The sequence below is a fragment of the Durio zibethinus genome, chromosome 28 (assembly GCF_047325235.1).
Source record: "Durio zibethinus cultivar Kanyao isolate XHJ-2024 chromosome 28, ASM4732523v1, whole genome shotgun sequence".
In the NCBI taxonomy this organism is placed as follows: domain Eukaryota; kingdom Viridiplantae; phylum Streptophyta; class Magnoliopsida; order Malvales; family Malvaceae; genus Durio; species Durio zibethinus.
In genome coordinates this window covers 3755877-3779113 of record NC_143189.1, presented here as the reverse complement: position 1 = coordinate 3779113, position 23237 = coordinate 3755877, and the positions used below count along the sequence as shown (strand labels likewise).

General features: G+C 34.6%; 3 protein-coding genes and 1 pseudogene across 7 annotated transcripts; 2 read left to right on the top strand and 2 right to left on the bottom strand.

Moving 5' to 3' along the window:
- Nucleotides 1-302: 302 nt before the first annotated feature.
- On the bottom strand, nt 303-5920 carry LOC111281238 (Trypsin family protein). Of its 5 annotated transcripts, XR_016335080.1 has the most exons (9): nt 5365-5634; nt 5174-5258; nt 4445-4504; nt 3739-4245; nt 3196-3339; nt 2581-2821; nt 1832-2332; nt 821-1307; nt 303-429 (listed from the first exon to the last, which is right to left on the bottom strand). XR_016335080.1 is itself a non-coding variant. In XM_089757149.1 (8 exons), exons 4-8 carry the CDS (start codon nt 4231-4233, stop codon nt 874-876), a joined length of 1815 nt encoding a protein of 604 aa, XP_089613275.1. In that variant the 5' UTR covers nt 4234-4245; nt 4445-4504; nt 5134-5258; nt 5365-5662; the 3' UTR covers nt 483-873. The 5 variants fall into 5 exon arrangements, 3 of the variants coding, with proteins under 3 accessions (XP_089613275.1, XP_089613276.1, XP_022724661.1); XR_016335079.1 differs by having other exon boundaries at nt 5134-5812; XM_089757149.1 differs by lacking the exon at nt 303-429 and having other exon boundaries at nt 483-1307; nt 5134-5258; nt 5365-5662.
- A 6037-nt stretch (nt 5921-11957) lies between these two features.
- On the top strand, nt 11958-13252 carry LOC111281239 (protein EXORDIUM-like 7). The gene has a single exon (XM_022868928.2). It carries the CDS (start codon nt 12038-12040, stop codon nt 13040-13042), a length of 1005 nt encoding a protein of 334 aa, XP_022724663.1. The 5' UTR covers nt 11958-12037; the 3' UTR covers nt 13043-13252.
- Nucleotides 13253-13680: 428 nt separating this feature from the next.
- On the bottom strand, nt 13681-17188 carry LOC149510657 (uncharacterized; annotated as a pseudogene).
- On the top strand, nt 17053-23148 carry LOC111281004 (protein PLASTID TRANSCRIPTIONALLY ACTIVE 12, chloroplastic-like). The gene is made up of 10 exons (XM_022868565.2): nt 17053-17319; nt 17407-17450; nt 17901-18563; nt 19160-19272; nt 19713-19972; nt 20496-20617; nt 21600-21671; nt 22055-22108; nt 22250-22354; nt 22596-23148. Exons 1-10 carry the CDS (start codon nt 17286-17288, stop codon nt 22692-22694), a joined length of 1566 nt encoding a protein of 521 aa, XP_022724300.2. The 5' UTR covers nt 17053-17285; the 3' UTR covers nt 22695-23148.
- The last annotated feature ends 89 nt before the right edge of the window (nt 23149-23237 follow it).

Here is a 23237-nt window from a genome sequence, read left to right as displayed (position 1 = left end):
TGCCCTCTAATGACTGACTGTTCTTTTCCTCGGTTACGTTAGGGCCAATCATCCCTTTTATCAGACATCCGATCGAGTAAAAACTTCAACTGTTATCCCTTCCTGCCCTAGAACGTAAAACTTTGTTCCTTAAAAGCAAAACTTCACTGTACTTGCGTCATTAAACTCTCATGGGATAGTTATATCTTTTCAATGTGAAATAAATTCTGTTGTCGTGAAAGATTATGAACCATAAATACAAGTTGAAATAATTTGATTCACGACATAACCAATGTTGGATTCTATTTTTTTTCCTAATCCAATGGCTAGTAGTCACAGAAAGGGTTCATATTTGGATTGGGCATATGGAGACGCGTCCGCAAATGACGAAACCCCTCTGGATTCCGCCCAACGTTAATGCAAAAGCTAACATCGGCCTTGAAACAATTCCTGCAACATTGAAGGTAAACCCAGTTGCTATCAGGTTGCAGATTCATTAACAATTATGATAGCCAAAACTAATTTTTCCATGTTTCTAATTATTGGTAGCTGTTCATAGTCCCCACTTTCGGAGTGCTTTATGGTACAACAATTCAACAGAGTAACACGAATCAAAGAAATATTTAGCATAGGAATCATCTAAACATTATTTTCTACTAAGACTGTATAACCCATATATGTAAACCTACTGTGGAAATTTAACCAAATGATTGGGGAGACAAAGATTGTAGGTGATATGCTCCCCTTCTTTACGTGATTGACACTTCCAGTTTTTTTTTTTTTTTCTTTTCTTATAATAAGGCCCGACAATTTGAAGCTATAACAGAAATAATTGTGTGACCTGATTTTGATAAAGATATCTCCAAGCAATTTGCCCCTATTGGGAAAACTCTTTCACTTCGAGTCTTTGATGCTACACAAGGCATCTGAATATTTTCTTCTTTTTGGTTCATGCTCGCCTAACTGCAGTGAGACATAAATATCCTCATCTAAGCCATTCCTTAATGCTGAAAGATTTCTAGATTCCAGGTTTTCCCGTTGGTTCTTATCATGAACTAGTGACCTTACATTGAAACTCGGAATAAATTGATGCTCCGCATTGGCAGCTGCTTCACCCCTATCTTCTGCCCGATATTCAGTATGCATGATTGGTAATATACGTCCTCGCGAGGGCTCACCCTCAGCCGAAACTTGCTGGATATTTAAATTAATAGGCTCAAAGTTCTCTTCAATCTTATCTTTAGATGGAAACCGGACCAGGGAAGAAGACTCCCCAACTGTAGAATCGATCCTTGCTGCAGAAGCATTTCTTTGATCTTGCACAGCAGCTTTGTCAATAACAAAGACAAATAAAGAGTGTCAACGCCATAGTTAGAGACCAGATACAGAAAAAATTAACCATAAAGGTAGGAGATGCCTTTTTCTCACTTTTTTCCTTTCTACAATTATACTTAATTTTGCTTGATAGATACTCAGCCTACAATACTACATTTTTGCAACTTGAGAATCTAAAATAGTCAAAGATAGGAAAAGGGAAATATGGCACACCAATATTCAAAACTGAAATTAATCATTTGTCCTAAATTACCACTTGGTCAATATCATCTATTTATGCATTATCATCCAGTGAGTAAGGTAATCTATTTATTTCTCACCTTTCTTTTAACTTGCAGTGTAGGGTAATAGCCATTACATATGTAACTTTCATTTCAACATGTAATTTGTTTGTTCAAATCACAGTTTGCAACGGAATGTCATTTAACTGGATAATCATTCATAAGCACCACTATGAAAGAACTAACCAGAGAGCTACAAACTAGAAAAAGTTACTGATTGTCATGGAAATGCATACCTTGAAGCCCTTCACTGGTTGTGATGAGATCAAGTTCAAGGAGTTTAAGAAGACGCCCAAGATCAACTCCACTAGTCCAATTTTCTGGGGGTTGGCCAACTTTGAGTTTCAGCCGACCCCTATTAGCAGTCCCACCCCAAATGATCCCAACAGGCTGTGGCTTCTCCCCATTCTGACCAGATAACAGTATGAGGCTTCCACTATCACCTTCAAGGTCAAAAGTCTGCTGATTCTCCCCAACAACAAGAAAATCTGTAAAGAAACAGATTCCTTTCTCATCATTGTACTCTAAAGCATACGCCATTATTGTCCCAGTGGTCAAGCCAGAGCTTCTTCCCACTTTGACAACTTGCCTTCCAATAAGACTGCTAATTGGAGACTGCAAGTCTATGATATGGACATCAACAATCTGACCTATGCCTTTTACAGTTGTAGTTACATTGTTCATGTTGAAATCTTCAGCAAAAGGAATAAAAGCCCCATCCGCTCGCACAAATGTTTCTGCGGGAGGACCAAAACATAATGAGCATGTAAGGGAGACAGGAGGCAATGAGAAATCCATTGGCACAAGTATGAAGTTAAACATAGCATGCTTAAGGATTATGAAACCTTCGTTGAAATTCAAACACTATCCCCTAGCATCCTGATCTGAATTGTGTTCAATTTCTCTCTTTTTTTCTAATGCAATGATCAATAAATTTCCTTGCAGAAGATTTAACAGCAGAAAAATAAATTTGGAACTGCATTACCTGGATTTATACCAGCAAAGATTCCATACCAAAGGACATCGGTTATAAATGAGGTTGCCCTCTCTACAGCACCAAGGTACACTCCAGGCCCAAGGCTGGGTGGTAAAGGATGAAACATCTTCTGATTAGGGTAGTCCAAGTCAACTGCAACATGCCGATTTGTGAGGAAACCTACCTGCCGATTTCCTGATCGGCTCTTCACAATAGCACCCAGTGTTCCATATGTCTCTTGGTTGGCAACCTACATGTGCCGGAGTAACCGAGTGGTTTCAATGGTAAAAAAAACCGAGACAGGAAAAGAGTTATATCAACATTGCTCAAAAACAGTAATTAATGCTCAGGGCAGAGTACAAGAGGGAAAAAGCTTTTTTCTTGAAGAAACAAGTTACTAAAAGAGAAGGTCACTTTACCATCACTTTGACAAGAAAGGTCATAAGTCTTAACACTCTCCTAGAAGGATTACTAAAGGAATTTGAAAATAAGTTGTACACATGATGCAGGCAAAAGGATACCAAGCAATTCTAGAATGAAGAACTCAAGCTTGACCACTGTAATTGGATTAGAAAGAATTAGCGACGTAAAGGAACATTCTACACACTTAATAAGAACAATTACCTGTGAACCAGAACCAATGATTGGATCACTTCCTCTCAAGCCATCTACAAGTTCAGTATATAATTGTTCTTTAGGAGTTGCAGCTGGTGTACCATAATACGAAAATTCAACAACATCTACATCACACCACACACCTCCTGGCCCCTGATCCAATATTTCAAATAAACATTTTTAACTTTCCAAACAAAAGATAAGTCAAACCTAGAAAGGTTAGTCATAATTTTGAAAATTTTCTTGCTTAGATCCAATATGCTTGCTTAGAAACTTCCAAAACAAACTACCAAGAACTCATAATCATAATCTTGAAAGAGTCAAATCCGACATGAAATAGAGAACTTCTCAAGGATAAAGTAGCATCACATTAGCAGCTATGGATAATATCAAAACCAACAAATTTAATGTAACTTAGGAAACGAACAGGCTTTTCCCTGCAACCCACCTCCCATAAAACTAGGAGAAACCAAGAAAGAAACAATTACAGAGAGAAAGAAACCATGGATGTTCAGTAAAAGCAGTGAAGCTGGAAGCATTAAACTTACTCACCTCAAGTGCAGCAGGTAAACACTGAAACTGGCAAAGCCATTGCCTATGAACTTTTCGAGCAACAAAGACAAGAATAGCTGGTATATCTGTCAAAACACCCCGTCGAATACGGAATCCAATTGCTGTGCCAAGACTAAACCTACGCAGATTTTTACTATGAAATGCCCTAATGGTCATCAACTCAAGTAAGGTGGTCGCTTGCTGCCCTGATGGCAACCGTCCAAGAGTTTCTGGCAACACCCCTTTCTGTAGGTTTCCAAAATAGTTTGCTCTATCTTCTGCCGCATCAATTAATCGACTTGAAGTAGGCCATGAGAAGTAGGCAGCATTGCTCTCAGAATGCTGAGCACCGGATGCAAACGGTTGAAGAGGTGAAGGACTTGATGAAGGCAGATTAAGATGATTGCAGCAATTTCTTTCCAAATCTAAAGCAGATTCCTCTGATTCTGTTGATCCAGAGTGATGAAATCTTAAATCCAATCTGGTCCTCTCCATCTTTCAGCTCTCCTAAATAATAATAATTCAATTTGTCTCAAAAATCAATGTATATTTTAGTGTCATAAAGCAAACCGAAGTATTGCCTGTGATCATGATCACTGACAATACTTAGTCATGATTGCATTCAATACTAAATTTATAATAGCAAAAGAAGGAAACGTTGATAATCATTAAAATAGATAAAGAAGTATAAGTGAATAATACTAACTCTGTTAATTCCATAAAGGCCGCTAAAATACAAGTGTGGCTAAATGGCAAACCAAAGTAACTGCAAATGGCAAAAGATCAAATCAAAAAAAGAAAAAAATTCGAGAGCTGTGCACTCTAACCTCTTACATGGAGAGAATACTAATACAATACAAATATATGAAATGTCAATCCTGGCCAACAACTTATTAAACATGGATAGAACAAGTAACTATCCTGAAATACATCAATAATTCACCCAAAAAAAAAAAAAAAAAAGAAACAAAAACAGGACATCATTCTATTCAATGTCCAATGGCCATAGAGGAAAGAAATTTCTTCCAAGGGTATTTTCACAAGTGAAAGCGAACCCAGATAGAACAATGATATCCTCCTCTCCAAGCTGAAAGAGGTAGGAAAGAGTGAAAGAAAATATGACCAATAGGATGATAGCTTAGATAGCAGTTGACAGAGATAAACAACAGCCAAATTAAATACCCTTTTATTTGGAGGATGCTGAAAAAAAGTGCTGCAAAAATTGAACCTTTTGGATATGCGTATTTTATGACTTGAGTAATTATGGACTATTCCAAACCCAGAAAGCTAAAAAGCACCAATTCAACATATTAAACCACAAAAATAAAAAGAGCTCAAAAGAAAAGATAAAATATTTGGACCAAATTTAGAAGCGAACCCAGATAAAGATATGACCTTTATGAGAATCCTGAGCATATATTAGGCTAAAACTCGCCTATAAAAAATGGCAGGGCTGGGATTGAGGACTCAAAGTCAAGCCCTTTGGAGATTTTCATGCTCTAGTGATTATTGCACTTAACCTGTTAACCACAAAAAAGAACTTCAAAACTGTCAGTCTCACAGTATGTGTTACTCAAAGTCAAGCCCTTTGGAGATTTTCATGCTCTAGTGATTATTGCACTTAACCTGTTAACCACAAAAAAGAACTTCAAAACTGTCAGTCTCACAGTATGTGTTATTCTATTTGTATCTCTGTGCAAGAAAAAGAGGCTTAAAATTTAGAAAGATAGAAGCTTTTTTAGTAAAGAAAAGAAAGATGACTCTAATTTAGAGAGCGAAAGAGTAAAAGGCCATCTATGTATAAAAAAAAAGAGGCTCTAAATTTAGAATGATAGAAGCTTTTTCAGGAAATAACATAAAGATGACTCTAAATTAGAGAGAGAAAGAGAAAAGGCCACAAATATCTACTAGCTGATACTGCTATATTGTATCACAGAAGAGATATTTGGGGTTTTTAGAAAATCTCTTTTTTTTTTTTCTTTTTAGTTCAACAGCTTGGCAGTTGGCAATTTGGCTGCAATGTTGGAATAAAAATGGCATGACAAGAGAAAATATAATGGAGGAAGAAATGGGCAAAGGGTAAAATAATTTTTCTTGGACATTGATGTTTACTCTGGTAGGGAAAATTGGTGGCCATCCATATTTGCTCCCAAAAGTGGCACACTCTTATCTCAAATAATTCAAATCTCCCCTTATCATAGAGTTGGGTTTTATGGTTTTGATTTTTTTTTATTTTTCAATAATTTTAGTAGTAATATTTTTATTTCCAGGGCTAACTTCTTTTAAAGATTAGTACATTTTTTTGTTGCTGATAGTGATACTTAAAAGTTTTTTGAGGCAAAAGGTAGTTCATCATCAGATAATATAAGATATAAATAAATGTGGGGCATAGAGCCATGGAGGGACTAATTTGGAGGTATAATCCTTCAATATCCCCATTTTAATATCATTATTACCATTTTTACTTTTCTCTTTTTAATGGGTTTTATTTAAACATTGAAAGTTCCATTTCTGTCTCTCCTTTTTGTTCTCTTTCTTTCCTGTATTATGATGTGCTATTTTCCATTGTTTTTGCTCTCCATTGCCTTTCTAGAAATTAAAATCAAATCTCTCCCTATCCACTTCCCACATTTTATCTCTTATATTATCTTCTCCTTCACATTTCAATCATCAATTATGATCAGCAGACCACCTCTGCTCCACTCTCTAATTTATTGAATTGAACTGTAATCTGCAAAATAAATCATGCATTACCAAAGATAATTATATAAACTCGGCATAAATAATCTTATTGAAATTGATTCGAAAAAATATATTAGAAAAAATTTAAAAATTTATTATCATTGTAAAAATTTCACTTTAACATAACAAAAACATGCATGATTTAGATCATTATTAAAATAGAAGTGCTTGTTATCAATTAGACAAATCAATTTGAATTCATACACATATTAAATAGACAAATATATATTATTATTGTTATCTACCATTCATTTAAGTATATATTGCAAATTAAATCAAAGAGAAGCCAAACCCCAGTTAGTACTCTTTTTATTTGCATGTCAGAAGATTTGTTTGTCTTAATAAAAGCAATGAAGTCTAGCACATCCCAAGGTATCATCCCTTTGTTAGATGGTTAAAAAATAATAATAATGAAACTGTTTTTTTTTTATTTTTATGGGAAATAACAACTATGGCTTTTGTAATAAGATTAAATTGAGGTATAGTTGGAAAAAACAAATTTCATAAACATTTTTGTTCATAACTTATAAGTAAATGATTGTTTGAGAGTGAAAAAAATATAGAAATGGAGGGGTGGAGGAACTGATAAGTTCACTGGAAAGGGTCCATGGAGGGAGATTCAACAATGCAATTATTGAATCAATGTACCCAAAAAAAATGGGCACCACCACAATCAAGCCCTTTAAAGAAAGAATGGGAGATTTGGTGAAAACACTCACTCATTGTTGGATGTACTAAATTTCAATAAATTACAATTCATGCACCTTTTTTTCCTTGTTTTTTAAGCTCCTTTTGGCCTTCTTTGGCATTATGTAAGAGAGAGAAATGGATTAGGATGGCTTTCATGGCAATGCTGCTTGATGTGTTGCACATTCATTGTGCTGCTCATGTCAGGAACTTGGTAAATGTTTTTGGTATAGTTGAACAAATTTGGGTACTGTAGAGAAGCTTCTTGTTGCACTTGAAATGAACTGCATAGATCCTACCTGTAAACACATCAAACTCATCATCAAAATGCATGAATGATTTCATTGCAAAGATCTTAAAGTTTAGAGGTTAAATAACATCTCCTGATTCATTGACCGTAATATCAAAGATTTTGTCAAATCTTTTAATTTGATCTAAACCTTATAATTTAAGACACGAAATGATACTATGACATAAACATGAGATAAAAATAAGATACGAAAGTAATACGATTTAAAATTTTAATAAAAGTAATATATAAGTTTAATAAAATAAAAAATATATATTTTATATTTTTGTGTTAATATGAATTATAATATATAATTTTTGTATAAAATATAATATAAATATATAAATTTTAATATTTTATATAACAAATTGTTAAGTTTAATTTAAACTTTTACAAAGTATGCAAGGCAACTGGAAACCTAGGGGCAAGCATAAGATACGTTCAAATGGCACCCTCGTTTGTTTCTTGGCAGCAATTGAAATATTCAAGAGCAGCTAAAGGGACTAAGGAAAATGATGCAGCCGGCAAACTGAAACCCACAAAGAGAGATCAAATAAAAGCATGACTCTTTACCTTGAAAGCAAATAATGAAGGCCCTGATCTAAAGGGTTGGGGCCCTAATTATAATGGATTTCAAGGGTCGAGTTGGGTCTTACTTGTGAATTTTTCAAATCCAAAATTTCTATCCTTTGTCCTAACTCTCTTGTTTGTTTGGGAAAAAGGTTAGAGCCCAACCCCAAGTAAAAGTGTTACGCTTTCAATGTCTGTTTTACTTAACTTTTGGAATCATGTTTCAGGCCCGAAATTTTGTTAAGTTTTTTATATGTAGAGACGGCGAACTAACCCGTCCCGACGGATTTCGATCCAATCTAATTTTATGAGATAAATTTTTTTTTTAAATTCAGATTTCGGATCAAAACGGATAAATTTAAGAAATAATCGGAGTGAGTCGGGTCGAATTTGTCTAAAATCTGATCCGATCCAATATTATATAAAAAATTATTTTTAATTAATTTTTAATTATTTATTTATATATATTTATATAATGATATTTTTAAATATTTATATTTAAAAAATAATATTTTATATTTAAAAAATAATATTTTATTAATTTCGAATCGGGTATGATTTACATAGTATCGGATTCGAATCAGATTCAGATATGAAAAAATAAAAAAAAAATCGGATCGGATCGGGTTCGCGACGGATTTTACCAACCCTATTTATATAAAATATATATTTTTTATTTATACTTGTAATTTTATAAATGAATCAAAGAATGGTTATGAACTCTGACACAAAAAATTAATAAACAAACTATTTATTAATTAATCAAGCCTAACAGTTGAATATTTCAGTCTCTTTATTTGCATGTGAAGTTTGAGATTTTCCTGGGTACGTTGCATCTTTTTGCACCGATTACAATTTTTACATGATACGCATTAACACATTATTGTATAACATATAATAATCTTAGGATTAACATTATTTAGAAAGTTGAATCTTTCAAAGATTTTTCTAACCAATCCCAAGATTCTACATTTTCCTAGATAAATCTATAATATATAAAGATGGACTTTGATTATTCAAATATATATAACAAAAAAAAATCATTTGATTTATATATTTTTTTTGTTATAAAAAAGTCGTAAGTTGAAAATAAAAAGAAGAAATGCAAACTTTGAGACTTTAAACTTCAAATATATTTATATATTTATGACACTATAATTTTATATCGTGATATTTTAAAATTTTATTATGATATATAAGTCAGGATTTAAATTTAAATTTATGAGACGTTTTTTTTTAGAATAAAATCATAAAATTTTTAGGTTAAAATAAATAATATCTTATAAGTTAGGTGTTGATTTTTACAAATAATATCAAAGTCAAGTTTCAGTCAATAGCTAGGTATTATATCATGAGGGTTACCTTTAAAATTTTAATGATTGATATATTCTTATAATCTGTGTGTGTTTTGTGTTGATCTTGTCTGACGTTTGATGTAAATTTTATGATTATATGTGTGATTTGTGTTAGACAAATTATAATATTACATCAAAATATTTTGATAATATATTATAATATATAAATTAAGACTTAATCTAAAACTTAGCATACTTAGCATATCTTTATAATATTAAATTTGAAAAAAAAAAAATCTTATGTGATGGCTCATTTCGTAATTAAGATAAGATCTAGATATGCTCATTTAACAATGGGGTTTTTTTTTTTTTTTTGTATAAATTGGCACGCTCTGCAACTTTATTGACTTGTTGCCAACCAGCACAATCATTAAATCTGTTGGTCCAATTTTTCCATTAGCATTTCTTCTTTTTAGTTATCTTTGTGCAGTTAAGTAATAGATTTCACTAACAAAAGGGGACCTGACATAAAGTCGACAGTCCACCGTTCAACAGCTTTACATATGGTTTCATTTGATTGCTCCTTGATGATCGCCAAACTGACAAAGCAAAAGCAAGAAAAAGCGACCAAAAATGCTATGCAGAAAGAGCAGATTAAATGCACAATGCAGCAGAAAAACTATATGTTCTTGATTCTGGCATAAGAATTTGTATGTATGTTTTAAATCAGCAACTTTGACTTGTGTAGCAAGCATAATTTCACAAGTGAAGAAGGAGAAGAAAACACCCAAGACTTAATAACTTCAGATGATAATTTCAAGCTTGGAAAAAAAGTGACTTCTTTTATGATTAATTAGGTGAGTGCAAGGAGTTTTCTCTGGTTAAGAAATCAATCATCCCCATAATTACGGCAGGGGAAGTTGAAGATGCTTATGGTCCATCACATGCATGTCCTGCCTTTGCATGATTGCATAGTACATTTCTTTTTTTTCAACAACAACTTTTAAGGAAAAAACTACCATAATCAAGTGTCACATGGTTCGTCTGTGAGCTCTCAGGCCATCTAACCCCACATATTAATGGAATTAATTACTCCAAAAGCAACTTGCCACTCCACTTTTGTATAAATGTCATTCATGTACAAAGTCAAATCTACCAGTTAATCGTGGAGTATTCAATTTTTTTTTAGGAAATTTCATATTGGAACATATTCCCATTGTGAATGGTACTCTTAATTTATGTTCTCTCCTTTTTTTTTTTTGATTTAGAATCACACAATCATTGAAAGAACTCAGTTATATATATATAAACACTTTTGTGCATAGAAGACTAGTCTACATTGAAGCTATGAAATTGAACTAGAAAGTGTGTAAATAAATCTTTTTATCTATATTTGCAGCATTATGTTAGAAAATTTTGTTCCACAAGAAAACATAGATAGTCAACGATATTGAAAGAGAAGAGGTGTAGGACGAATAAACATGACGAATAAACATGATAATCTAAAATATAATATAATATAATGGTATGAATATGATATAAAAAAATATGAAAATTATAATTTAAAATTTTAATAATAATTATATATAAATTTAATAAAAAAATATATTTTATATTTTCATATTAATATTAATTATAAATATAATTTTTATATAAAATACGATAAAAATATATGAATTTTAATATTTTAAACTATATAAACACACAAATCACTAGATAGGAGAGAAAAATAAGAAAAGATATCACATGCTTGCTTTTACCAAAGAGTAAATCCATCACTTAGTTTTAAGACTCTGGTTTTGACTCTCATCATTTTTCTTTTATTTAATATTTACCACCCTGTATGCTAATCACAACTTAGGGTATCATTCCTAAAAATGCAGATGTATAATCTGTTAATATCTTAGCATGTGAAAAGGTTGTGCACTATCAAAAGTTTGATTTCAGGACAAATGGTATTTATGAAAATTTTAAATACATAATATTATTTCTTATAATGCATTCTTATAATGCATTTATATTATTAAACAAAAAAAAAAATCAAGGAGTCAAAGTTATGATCTATCCAGTTTTTGTCTCAACCATACAGAGATGGAAAACTGGTTGATGAAGACATATAGATTAAGATATTAAGAACAGGAATCAGAAGCCGAAGCTACAGATCCAGTAATAACTGTCCTAAGTTAAAAAAATAAATTCCGTTGATCCCAATAATCTGTAAAGTAGTCAAAGTTATGATCTACCCAGTTTTTGTCTCAAATATTCAGAGATGAAAACTGGTAGATGAAATCATTAAGATTAAGAGTCAAAAGCTAAAGCCAAAGATCCAGTAACAACTGGCCTAAGTGTTAAAAAATAATTTTCTGTTGATCCCAATATTCTGCAATCACTCGATTGAGGGATGCACAAATATATATAATATACAGTTGTTAGCCCTACTCTTTAATGTAATATGTGAATAAAATTAAATATATATATATATAAAGTGTATATATATATATATATATATAAAGTAAAGTGGAACAACATTGTATCATTAAAAAGTAGAAAATGATGGTCAGTTGAATTATGTAAACATGCAAAATAAGTGTCCAGAACAAGAAGAATCTCAACTACCCTCCATTTTGTTTCACATCCTTTCCTTCTATAAGAAATCTCTCTCTCTTAACTCGTCGCCACTCACAACATTCAAAGAAACAGCAACAGCAAAAATAAAATGCACAAGTTCTCTTGTTATCTTCTCCTTCTATTATCATTCCTTTATTTTCCTCTGGCTCTTTCATGGAGTCAAAACACTCAATTTAACCAAGCTGAGAACTATGAGGGTTCTTCAGACCTTGTTAACCTCGAGTACCACATGGGTCCTGTCCTTGCATCACCTATCAATCTGTACATAATTTGGTATGGTCACTGGAATCCAACCCACCAAGCCACCATAAGGGACTTTGTCTATTCCTTGTCTTCTTCAGCTCCTTACCCTTCTGTTGCTGATTGGTGGAAAACTGTCAGGCTCTACACTGACCAAACAGGATCAAACATCACAGGTAGCATTTCCCTTTCAGGAGAGTTTTATGACTTGAGATATTCCCATGGTGTTTATCTAAGTCGTTTGTCAATGCAATCCATCATCAAAACTGCAGTCACTTCCTATCCAAGGCCACTGCCTCTCAATCCTCGCAATGGCCTCTATTTGGTGCTAACTTCTTCTGATGTCCAGGTTGAGGATTTCTGCCGGGCAGTCTGTGGGTTTCATTACTTCACCTTCCCAACCATTGTTGGTGTAACAGTTCCCTATGCCTGGATCGGTTACAGTGGAACTCAATGTCCAGGAATGTGTGCCTATCCATTTGCCTGGCCTAAGTACTCAGGGAAGCCACCACCAAGCACAAATGGAGGCAACGACATAATGCGTGCGCCAAATGGGGATGCAGGAGTCGATGGAATGATCAGTGTTATGGCTCATGAGCTAGCAGAAGTTTCAAGTAATCCACTGGTTAATGCATGGTATGCAGGAGATGATCCAACTGCACCTACCGAAATTGCAGACTTGTGTCTAGGTTTGTATGGCTCTGGTGGTGGCGGTGGGTATGTGGGTAAAGTTTACAAGGATTCTTGGGGGAACGGGTACAATGTGAATGGAGTCAAGGGAAGAAAATTTTTGGTTCAATGGGTGTGGAATCCTGTGAAAAGAAGATGCTTTGGGCCTAATGCCATGGATTAGAAGTGTACTACGTACAGCACTTTAGACTGTTTGCTATTTAGTTATGGACGAGGCAGCGAGAAGGCCCGAGGAATCATAAGGGGTTGGTCGGCATGGCAATAGAAGGAGTGAGCTGCCTTGCTGCTAAATATTGTATTTTAAGAAAGAGTGACAGAGATGAGGATGATCCTTTGTTTGTTTAACTCGATACCTTTTGTGTATGCTAAAAGGATGTAGTGAAAACCGCCGTCCACCATGTTAGGCACCGAATTCACATTTGCAGCAGAGTTTGACTAAACAAAAAGAGTAGCCAAAAATGAATTTTACCAAAGACGAAATTCTTATCTTTGTTACAGGGCAAAAAGAGTAGCCAAATTCCAACTGGTAAATCTTGGTTTGTTTTCATCATTCTGATCAATGTAAACAAGCTTATGTTATGACTTCTGAGTTTCAGTTGCATGAGACTGCTCCATAAAACCTTGTTGCCATCTTCAAAATTTTGATTTAAAAAAAAAAACAATTTCATTCTTCACCTTCACCATTGTCGAATTACTTCCACATCTAACATTTCCATCATGTATTTCATGCTACGATTCTTGCATATTAAAGCAATTGGTGATTCCAAAAGTGGACTCACATTGTCTCTACCAAATCCAAAAGATGGCTGCTGCTTGATTTCTTGAAAGTCCCATTTCTGCAAAAAGTTTACACTGATGTAAGGCCTCCAGGCGGGCCTTTCTCAGTTAGAGTTTAGATTCCCTTAATTCACACTGCTGATGGATATCTCACCCACAACAGGACAGAATTTTTTGATCTGTTCAATATGTAAAAGAATCCGCTCTTTCCAACTCCATTACCATCATTGTCTTCACAAATTTTTGGAGATGACTCGTGTGCGGAATGGCTGACATCATTGCAGTGTTGAGATAATCCACATCATGCGATCTTGAGATAATCGATCCATCCATATATTCATGACTTTGGAATAATTCTTTTCCACCTTTATCAGCACTTCTCAAAACAATAAAGCTTTCCATAATAAATTGTTCCGAGTTTGAGCTACTTCCCTTGTCAAAGTTGTTGGCTTCAATGGCAGTCTGGCAAATCACATTTGGCAATTTAACATTTTTGTAAGACATCATTTTCATTTTCATGGCAAACAGAAACCTTGATACTTTCAGCGGTTTTACTGACAGAACATTCTGTTGAGGATGCTATTACATTTTCATGATTATCACCTGATATTAACCTGTCTGATAACTCATTCTCATAAAAGTCTGGCCTAATCAATCTTCTCTTTTTACATTGTGCAGCTGACGCACTCTTGTTTTTCAGAATTTCACAATGGTTTCCTGTCTTACCATTTTCAAAGTTTTCTCACTGCACTACGACGTTTGAAATCCACAAAAGTAGTCTCTTCAGTTTTTTGGCTGCTATTCGCCTTGCTGAATGAGATAGGCTTCACATTCATCTCATCAGGATCATAGCCAAGATGCTTGACGAACTGTTTACACATGTCTTCACCCAATGGTAACGGCTTCAGTGCAGAATGTCCATGACTTCATTCACCGAAGTGTTCCTATCGATGTCAGCAGTGACAGGAGTGGTGTTACTTTCTTGTTCACATGCTTTAGGAGGAAAAGCCAAGCGAGAAAATACACTGCTCCTTTTCTTCCGGCAATCTGTATATAAGCATTCAGAATTCTGATATGCAGCAGGACTCAATGAAGTAACTTCATGGTAGACCGCTTTTGTAGATTCATAAACATGCAGCTGGTGCTGGCTCTCTTTATTCTCATATTCCACGTTCTTGTACATTGCAAATCTGCCATTCTCAACTGCTCTGTCATCATTATAAAAAAAGTCCCCTTGGCACTGGCACTCTTTAAACATAAAACCACCATTTCCAAATTCTACATCATTTTCATGCTCTGGCACTTGACAATCGTGTTTGTCTTGTAATAATGGAGTATAGCTGTCAGAAAATGTAAGAGAAGGAACTTGCTAGGACTGGTTCTGTAAGATGATTAAGGCTCACCGATCCTGACATTATTTCTAATTGCAGAAGAAGGAACAGGTGCTAAAGAGGGCTTCAGAAGGGAAAGATCTCCAGTGTTCTTTTTTAGAGCATTCAGCTGCTAGGTTATCTAAATAGTCATGCCTTGGCAGGCTAGTCCTGTTGGAGAGTTCATACTGATTAAAATAAGGCAATGGAATGAAATCCCTAGAACCAGAGTTGAAATCATGGCTTATGGTTGTCTTTCTAGTCTCTAACATCGAAGGAAATGATTGATTTGTAAAAGAACCAAGGACATTAACAACAAAACTATCATGCCCAATATAATCTTGCAATGAGGCATGACCCTGATTAAACCCCAAAAACAAGGAGCCCCGGTAATTGATATTAGTGCAATTGGGATCGTAAGGAAGAGTAGTTGTAACAGCTGAATCTTCAAAAGTCATTGGAGTACTAGCATTGGAATTTTGCATCTCCATCGAGGCAAGGAACGTTAAGGATGGCCTAGTTGGGCCATCAATAAATGAACCTGTTTCTAAATGTTTGCTAGAATACGTTTGTGAATTTCCTTAGATTGAAAAGAACTAGGATATGCTGTTGAGATGGTTGGCGCAAAAACATCGTCCTTGTAACATTTTGTTTCAACCCTATTACTCTTTGCAAACCTAACATCATTAGAAATGCTTCTGAAATTACCTGAAGAATACCCAACTGAAACTGCCGGTTGAAGCTCAATACCAGTATTCCATTCCCTATTATATCTGGCATATTCACCAGAATTTATGTTCCCTCCAACTTTATCCATACGATCCCAAAAACACTCATTTAAGAAGGCACTTGCTTTATGCTCATATCTTGCATCCATGTACGTTCCAAATCTACCATCATCAGTTGCTCTGTCATCATTATAAAAATAGTCCCCTTAGTGCACAGTTGATATAACTGGTCCGTAATTGTTGTCCACATGACATTCACCTGGTACCTGGTTACTCATTGGAGACCTATCAACCAGTCTTCTATTTTTACTTGTAGAGTACTCACTTGGCCTTACAACTTTACTTCTGGTCAACAGTCTCTGAGGTGCCTGATCTTTCAGCCTCTTCAAACTGAATAATGATAGAAGCCTCAGAACCTACACATTTTAAAAGGTGGCATTTCAATTTATTCAGGTTGGATTTTGATAGAAAAAGGGCAGACCTGATCTTTGGACAGTCCAAGGTTCAACTTGTATCTGGAAAAATAGTTTTCTTTGACAGCATCACGATTCACAAAATTCATTTTCAGAAAGTGGAGAACAGTACCACATAAGGGTGAATTTTACCTAGATGAAATTCTGTAAGTATTAACACAAACTCCAACAATGCATCCCTCCCATCCGTCTTTGAGAGAGGGAAGAAGCACATAAAACACACAATAAGAACAAATGCACCCATACCTCTGCAGGGAATTGCTTCCCTGATGAACTGAATACACGAGGCAGAATATTCATTGCAGCGTCAGAGCACACTTGAAACACACCATGCAGTTCTCTCCTCTCAAATTCAAACAGGAATAGAATCATCCCAGCTTTAGCCTGTTTCACAAAGTGTAACTGCGAAGATGAGAGGGCAAAATCTTTTCTTCTTAAACTTTTTTTATTTTGTTGCATTGTTCGACATGAAGATTGCACCAAACTCGGGTCATTAAGTTACAAAAACATTTATAAAATGAACTTGATTTTCAGTTTCCCAAATCCCAATTTTCTTGGACATAAAAAAAGAAGAAGAAAAGATGTTCTTACCAAGCTAATTGGCAGTTACACAGTACCTTTTTGTCTTCAAGCATCTTGCTTTTAAAGACATGTTTTTTGTAAATAAAAATTTACACTGTTGTGTCCCATGATTCTGGAAGGCGGAAAGGGTGAAATAGAAACTGAAAAGGGCAATAAGTGAAAGTTGAAGGACTTAACTGCAAAAGTGAATTTATAGCAAATCTACTGAAATTGAAGGCATGTAACCCTTATCCCAAATTTCTTGTTGAGAAAACCGCTAACACAAACTTCAAATTTCCAAACATGTCCTCATCCTGTCCTAAAAGCTAAACCCCAGCAAACTAAAACGGCAAAACCCCCCGAAAATTTATTCGATGTCACTCTCACGATGCTGCTTCATTTTCTCGGCGCCCAAACAGATTAAATTTCTCTCTTGTTAAAAATTATAATAATTTTCCTTGCAGATTTTGTAGGCCGAATATTACGTTTAACTGAAAATGTCATCTTTATCAGTAAATTTTTTGTATCAAGGTGCTTTTTTTCTTCTCTTCGTTAAAAATATAAGAATGCTTTTATATTTAATTAAATTTCTTTTTTTTTTTGTTTGGACTTTCGCAGATAGACGCGTACCTGCTGGGAAACCAGGCTACAATCACTTACAGGTTTTTCTTTTGTGTGTGTGGAAATTTTATCATATTTATTTTGTTTGTTATGAGTTTTAAGCGTGTAATTATGATAGAATTAGTCTCCTTTTCAGTCAAAATAAATTATTTCTTCTTTCAAATGACTAATAAATGTGGTTGGCAATTTGCTTTAATCATGTGTTTGGTTGTTGAGCCCAGAATAACTTTGAGCTTTTTTCTGTTTAATTTATTTCTTTATTTGTTTATGATGGGAAAATATTATAATTTTGTTCACATTATTGCAAAACAGCCCTTAAACTGGATCATTTGTTTAACTTGATGTTTTCTGAGGTTTTTTGTCTGCATAATTTAGTAAATGTTTAGAAGTAAAATGTTCAAAAATTTTGCCTTTTTTGTTTCGATGAAGATTGCTTCATTTTGTTTCCGTTTAGCTTCATTTACTATTGTCCTTTTTTGTGAATTATCCAGACACCATTTGTAGGTTCTTTGCCGGCTGGAATATTACAAGTTAGAGTTGGCTTGAATAAACTGTTGAAGAGGGCTAATTTATTTCCTTGTATTAAGTGTGAGAAGAAAGAGGAACCGGTTGAACATGTGTATGTTGAGCGTCCTCCTTATTATATCTATTTGGACTCGACATCTGGGGAGCTTGAACCAGCATCTGGTGCTCGTGCAAATATTCCAGGAGAGGAGTACTGGCCTGAAGGCACTGCTAGTCAAGTTAGGGCTGCCAGGGCTCCTGAACCAACTGGAACTTCGACGGGATCTCCATCTTATGGAAAAAGTCCAGGGAGTAGGAGGAAGAAGTATAAAACATCAGCTGCTTCTGAATCTTCTCAAGTGAGCATTGAACCAAGTGATCACATGGAACCTAAAATTGGTGAGGACATAGTGGAGGATCCTAAAGATTCCTCATCAGAGTATGTTATTTACCAGACAGAACCTGAAGAAGATGAGGATTCTGGATATGAATTAGACAAGAAACTTGGACGTCCTCATCCATTTATTGATCCAATAGTGAAGAAGCCAATGGAGGAACCGCTTACCAGTGAAGAACTGTGGTGGAATTGGAGAAAGCCAGAAAAAGAAATATGGTCTAGATGGCAAAGGAGACGACCTGATGTTGAAACAGTGAGTGCTAATATTTTTTTAACTGTCTTTAAGAAGTATACTCTTTGATTGTCATTGCATCCATCTCTAGCAAGCAGTCCGAATATTTTTCAACCTTTTTTAGGGGAGTCTGTGTTGAGGAGGAGAAGGAAGAGAAACAATTGGTTGCCATGTGTTTTCATGCAGTCAAAAATCTGCTTCCAAAGGATTGAATTTGTGATCTATTAATTGGTCCCACCTCAGTTATCTCTCTGGCAAAGATCACATTCCCAGATGATTTTTACTAATTTTATTCAACAATGTTCACCGAGTTGAATGTCCTTGAAACGTGGTCAAAGGAGATGGGATTGACTTTCAAACTGGGTTATGTTCTTGTTTGAGTCCATTCATTGGTAGTTCCACATCTCTTTGCATTTCGCACAAGTCAAATTACTTTCGGATGCTTGTGCAAGTGAGCCATGTGGTATTTCTTAGCTTTGTGGTGAAACGTAAAGTACCTCATTCCATGATTAAATATATGCATTGTGCTCTCACGCACATTTGAGTGTTTTTCAAAGAAAGGCAGTAATTTGCTATATCTGATACTAACAAATGAGATGGTCTCTTATTTTTTGTAGGTTTTTCTCAAAGCAATGGCTAAGACTGGGCAAGTAAAGATTTATGGTGAACATCCAACATTAACTGAAACTGCCCTTTATAGAGCTAGGCGACATCTTTTCAAGGAAGAAAGGTGCCACCAATATTTGATGCTTTAGAATCTTTCACTTTCTCTCTTTCCTTCTCTCTCCTATTCAAGTCTAGGTACTGAAACAGGATATAAGGAGATATGGAATGTGAATCAACTGAAAGTGAATAATTATAAGACGTGTGGAAGCTAAATGGATAAAAGTGGGTACACTATACAGAAAGAAGGAAGCTATGTTAATCAAGAACTGATAGATACTTAAAGAGTTCCTATTTTCAATATTAAAATGATTATTCATAAAGAAAGTTTGAAATGGGCTAATAAACGAGTAATAATAAATATCTGAGATTCATTTCTGCTTGCGCTTCTACATGGTTTTTGCATTGCCTCAAACTTGCAACCTTATTAATTATTGGCAAAAACTTGCTTTGGAATGTATATCTTTAAAAAGAACTTTTTTATACTTAACTAGCTGATTTTGTTAGGCTTAAAGCTGAACAAGAAAGACTAGAGAGAATTGGTCCAATGGCATACTACTCAGAATGGGTGAAAGCATGGAAGAGAGACACTTCACGTGAAACTATTCAGAAACATTTTGAAGAGACTGGTGAAGATGAAAATACTCAATTGATTGAAATGTTTTGTCATCAAACAGATCGAGAATATAGGATTATGATGGGGACTGATGTCCGTATCAAGAGGGATCCTCTAGCAATGCGAATGACAGAGAATGAAATAAAGCAAAGTATGTATTCCATACTGATTAGTTTTTCTTAATGCCTGTGTTTTTATTTGTTGTCAGGCTGATTATTGTTATTATACTTTCTGAAACGGTGGCAGCTCTATATAGGCTGTAAAATTATACTTTCCTGATTAGATTTATGATGCATATTGATGGATATTAGTATATGAGGTAGTCTTTGACCCCATATGTACTCTATTTATGCTCTAGAATTAAAGATGAATTTTTCCTTCCTGTTCCTCTCTTGCTCTCTTAATCTTGGATTACATGTCTAACTGAGGTCAAAATTTGAATTTCATGCTTCTTCCACTCTACATGTAGACATGATATTCTGGGATTGACAACATCTAAGTTAACCACATGTTCTGTTGTATATGCAGTTGTAATTATATTGATTTAGTGATTTGCTTTCCTATTTGCTCCGTCTGCCTGCTAAAACTATTGAGAAGTTTGGGGCAAAATTGGATTTGCATCCTCTTGTTTTGTATTTAGTTCTTGCATTTAACAACTCTGTTGGTCTTAGCAGTATGGGGTGGAGATCCAGTTTACCCAACTGTGAACTATATTCAAGATCCAGATGAAGTGATTGATTATAGGGGACCAGATTTTCATGAACCAACACCAAATATGCTGGACTATCTGAAGGAGGTTGATATTCTAAGTCTAAATCTGTTATTTTTCTTCTTCCCTGAAATTGAATAAACAGATTTTTGTTTAGTTAGCTAGTTAAAAAGCTTCATTTATTTTAGAATTGGTCAATTTATTCAAATATGAAACAATTTCTGCATTTCTGAAAATCAAGCGCAAATTGTTATAAATATGCTCATGTAGCTTGTTAAGCTGTAGTTCTGATCGGATCTATGTGGGACCATAAAAGAAAGTGCTGCAAATGGTTGATGTCTTGTTGCCATTAATAGTACTAGAGCAGTGTTTTAAGTTTTGTGCTGAAGAAATCCTCCTTGTTCCATCTCTCTCCCTGTTCTTTTTCATAGGAGAAAACATTTTGGCATCTTGTTTCTCTGGATGATTTCTCTCCTGAAAAATTGATCACATTAAATGATAATTATAATTTATTTCTCATTTTTTTGGCATAATTTACAACCTTGACTTTTGATGTCCTAAATATGTTGCAGTAGACTAGTGTTCTTTAAGCAGATGGCACCTTCACAGTTTTTTTGCAGCTAGGATGGTTATTAGATTTGGGATTAAGTCATGGTTGTTGCACTAAGTTGACCAGCAAATTATAGTCTTCTTTTATGAGCCTATATCTATACAAAGAGGATTCAAGCACAAGACTGAGATGGTTAGAGATTGAGGATAATTAACTTGTATTGTCCTATTTGAAAAAAAAAAAAAAAAAATTGCATGAAGTCTGTTCCCTTGACTCTTTACATTGGGTGTGTAAGTTCATCTTTACTCAAATGTTGCTTTTTGACTGGATCTGTTCTTTTTTAATTATCTGTCGCTATGCTGTTCCCACTGACTGGCAAAATCGAAATAGCAAAATTCTTGGGTCATCTCAATGGGTTCGTTTGAGTTAGAATTCTTGATAATTTTTGAAGTCTTGTTCTTAATTTTTGTTTTCCAATTATTATTGCCTCCATTAAGTGCTTACATTCCCTCTGATCAGCATGGCAAACTCATAACAAGGGAGGAGCTTGAGAAAATTTTGGCAAAAGAGAAGAAGACTGAAGAACTCGAGGTAATTATAATGAGTACAGACTTCATGAACTTGAGAAAGTTGTGCCATTTAAATGCCTAGCTATGTTACTTTATTGAGCTTGAGAAAGTTGGTTGCCTGTTGAAGTAGAAAACTAAAATTTTCTTAGAAATGAAAGTATACTGGAATGTGATAAAGGGGAATAAATTGGCATGCGGTAGAAGTATATAGGATATACGTTGTATTAATTATTTACTTTTTGACACATATCACACAATGACGTTGTTATTTTATCTTTCCCTTTGGTTGGTTTTTATTTCAGATTTTAGCTGAATTACTAATGCTGAATAAAACTGTTGAAGCAAACCAATCATTACTAGAAGTGTTAATTTCAATTAGTTACTGATAACTTGTAATTACTGCAGATGACAGATATAGATGATGCTATGGCCCAAGCTGTTGATATTGGTGAAAATGAAGTGAGTCTAATTGTCTTTTCTGCTTTAGCTTTCATCTTCTCTTTTATAACTATTTTATTCATTCTTGGAAGTGGTTGCTTCATACTATAGTTTTGGCTGTTTTGAGAATGACATTTTTATGTTTTGAAAAATACTTTATAGGATGATGAAGAGGAAGACAGTAATGTTGATGGTGAAGAAGAAGAGGAGAAAATCACACGCAATTGGAGTGTTCTGAAAAGTACTCCTCAGCTTCGAAAGTCAAAGGTGCTTCTTTGTTGTCATTTTTTTGTCTGGCTTGGTAGTTTTCTAGCACGATTTTATCTTTCTTACTTTTTGGGGGAGTACCTCAAATGAGCATCAAATAGTGGAAGGAAGAAAAATTTGGAGGTTGGAAAGCTATGAAAGCAACCATTCAAACTTGAATGCTAACTTATAATTCTACTTGCTCACTTAATTACGGTCTGTTTCAGGCAATTTTGTTATGTATTCTTCCTTGACTTTGCAGGCTAAGCCAAAAAAGGAGGACCCAATGTCCTTGGAAGAGGCTATCGACGATTCAGAGAACTTGACTGATTTTCTCATGGACTTTGAAGAAGATGAGTGAGGGCTATCTACCATCGAAAATTTCTCTGAGTAGCATACAATATGATTTCTAGGGAGTGAAATTGAAAGTTAGTAAGTGAATGCTACATAACTGAGAGAAAAGTGTATGGGGAGATGGAGTTGGCGTGTGTAGGTATGGATAGGTGAGAGAGTGAAGATGGTGAAACGTCTAAGGTTTTCCATGTCAAATGCACTCTGATTGATTCATAACTCCGCTACTTGAGGACGTTTGAAAATTTAACGACAGTTGAAGAGGTTCTTCTGCAATTACAGATTGTTAGTAAGACTGTTTCGTGTGTCATCTTAGGGGCCTGTATTCAAAGTCAGAACCACTTGCAAGCAATCATCAATGAGTGCAAGAAAAAAGACTGTAAAATGGAGTAATGGGTTTATCAGGAAATCGATGGATATTACACTTGAACCTGAATACGAGTAATTTTCTCAATTTCATTACACCTCAAAAGTTTCCCTTACATTTAATTTACTTGTACGTTGAAAGTAAAAACCAAATTTTGTGATGGACCAGGCATTTTCTGTAATCTTT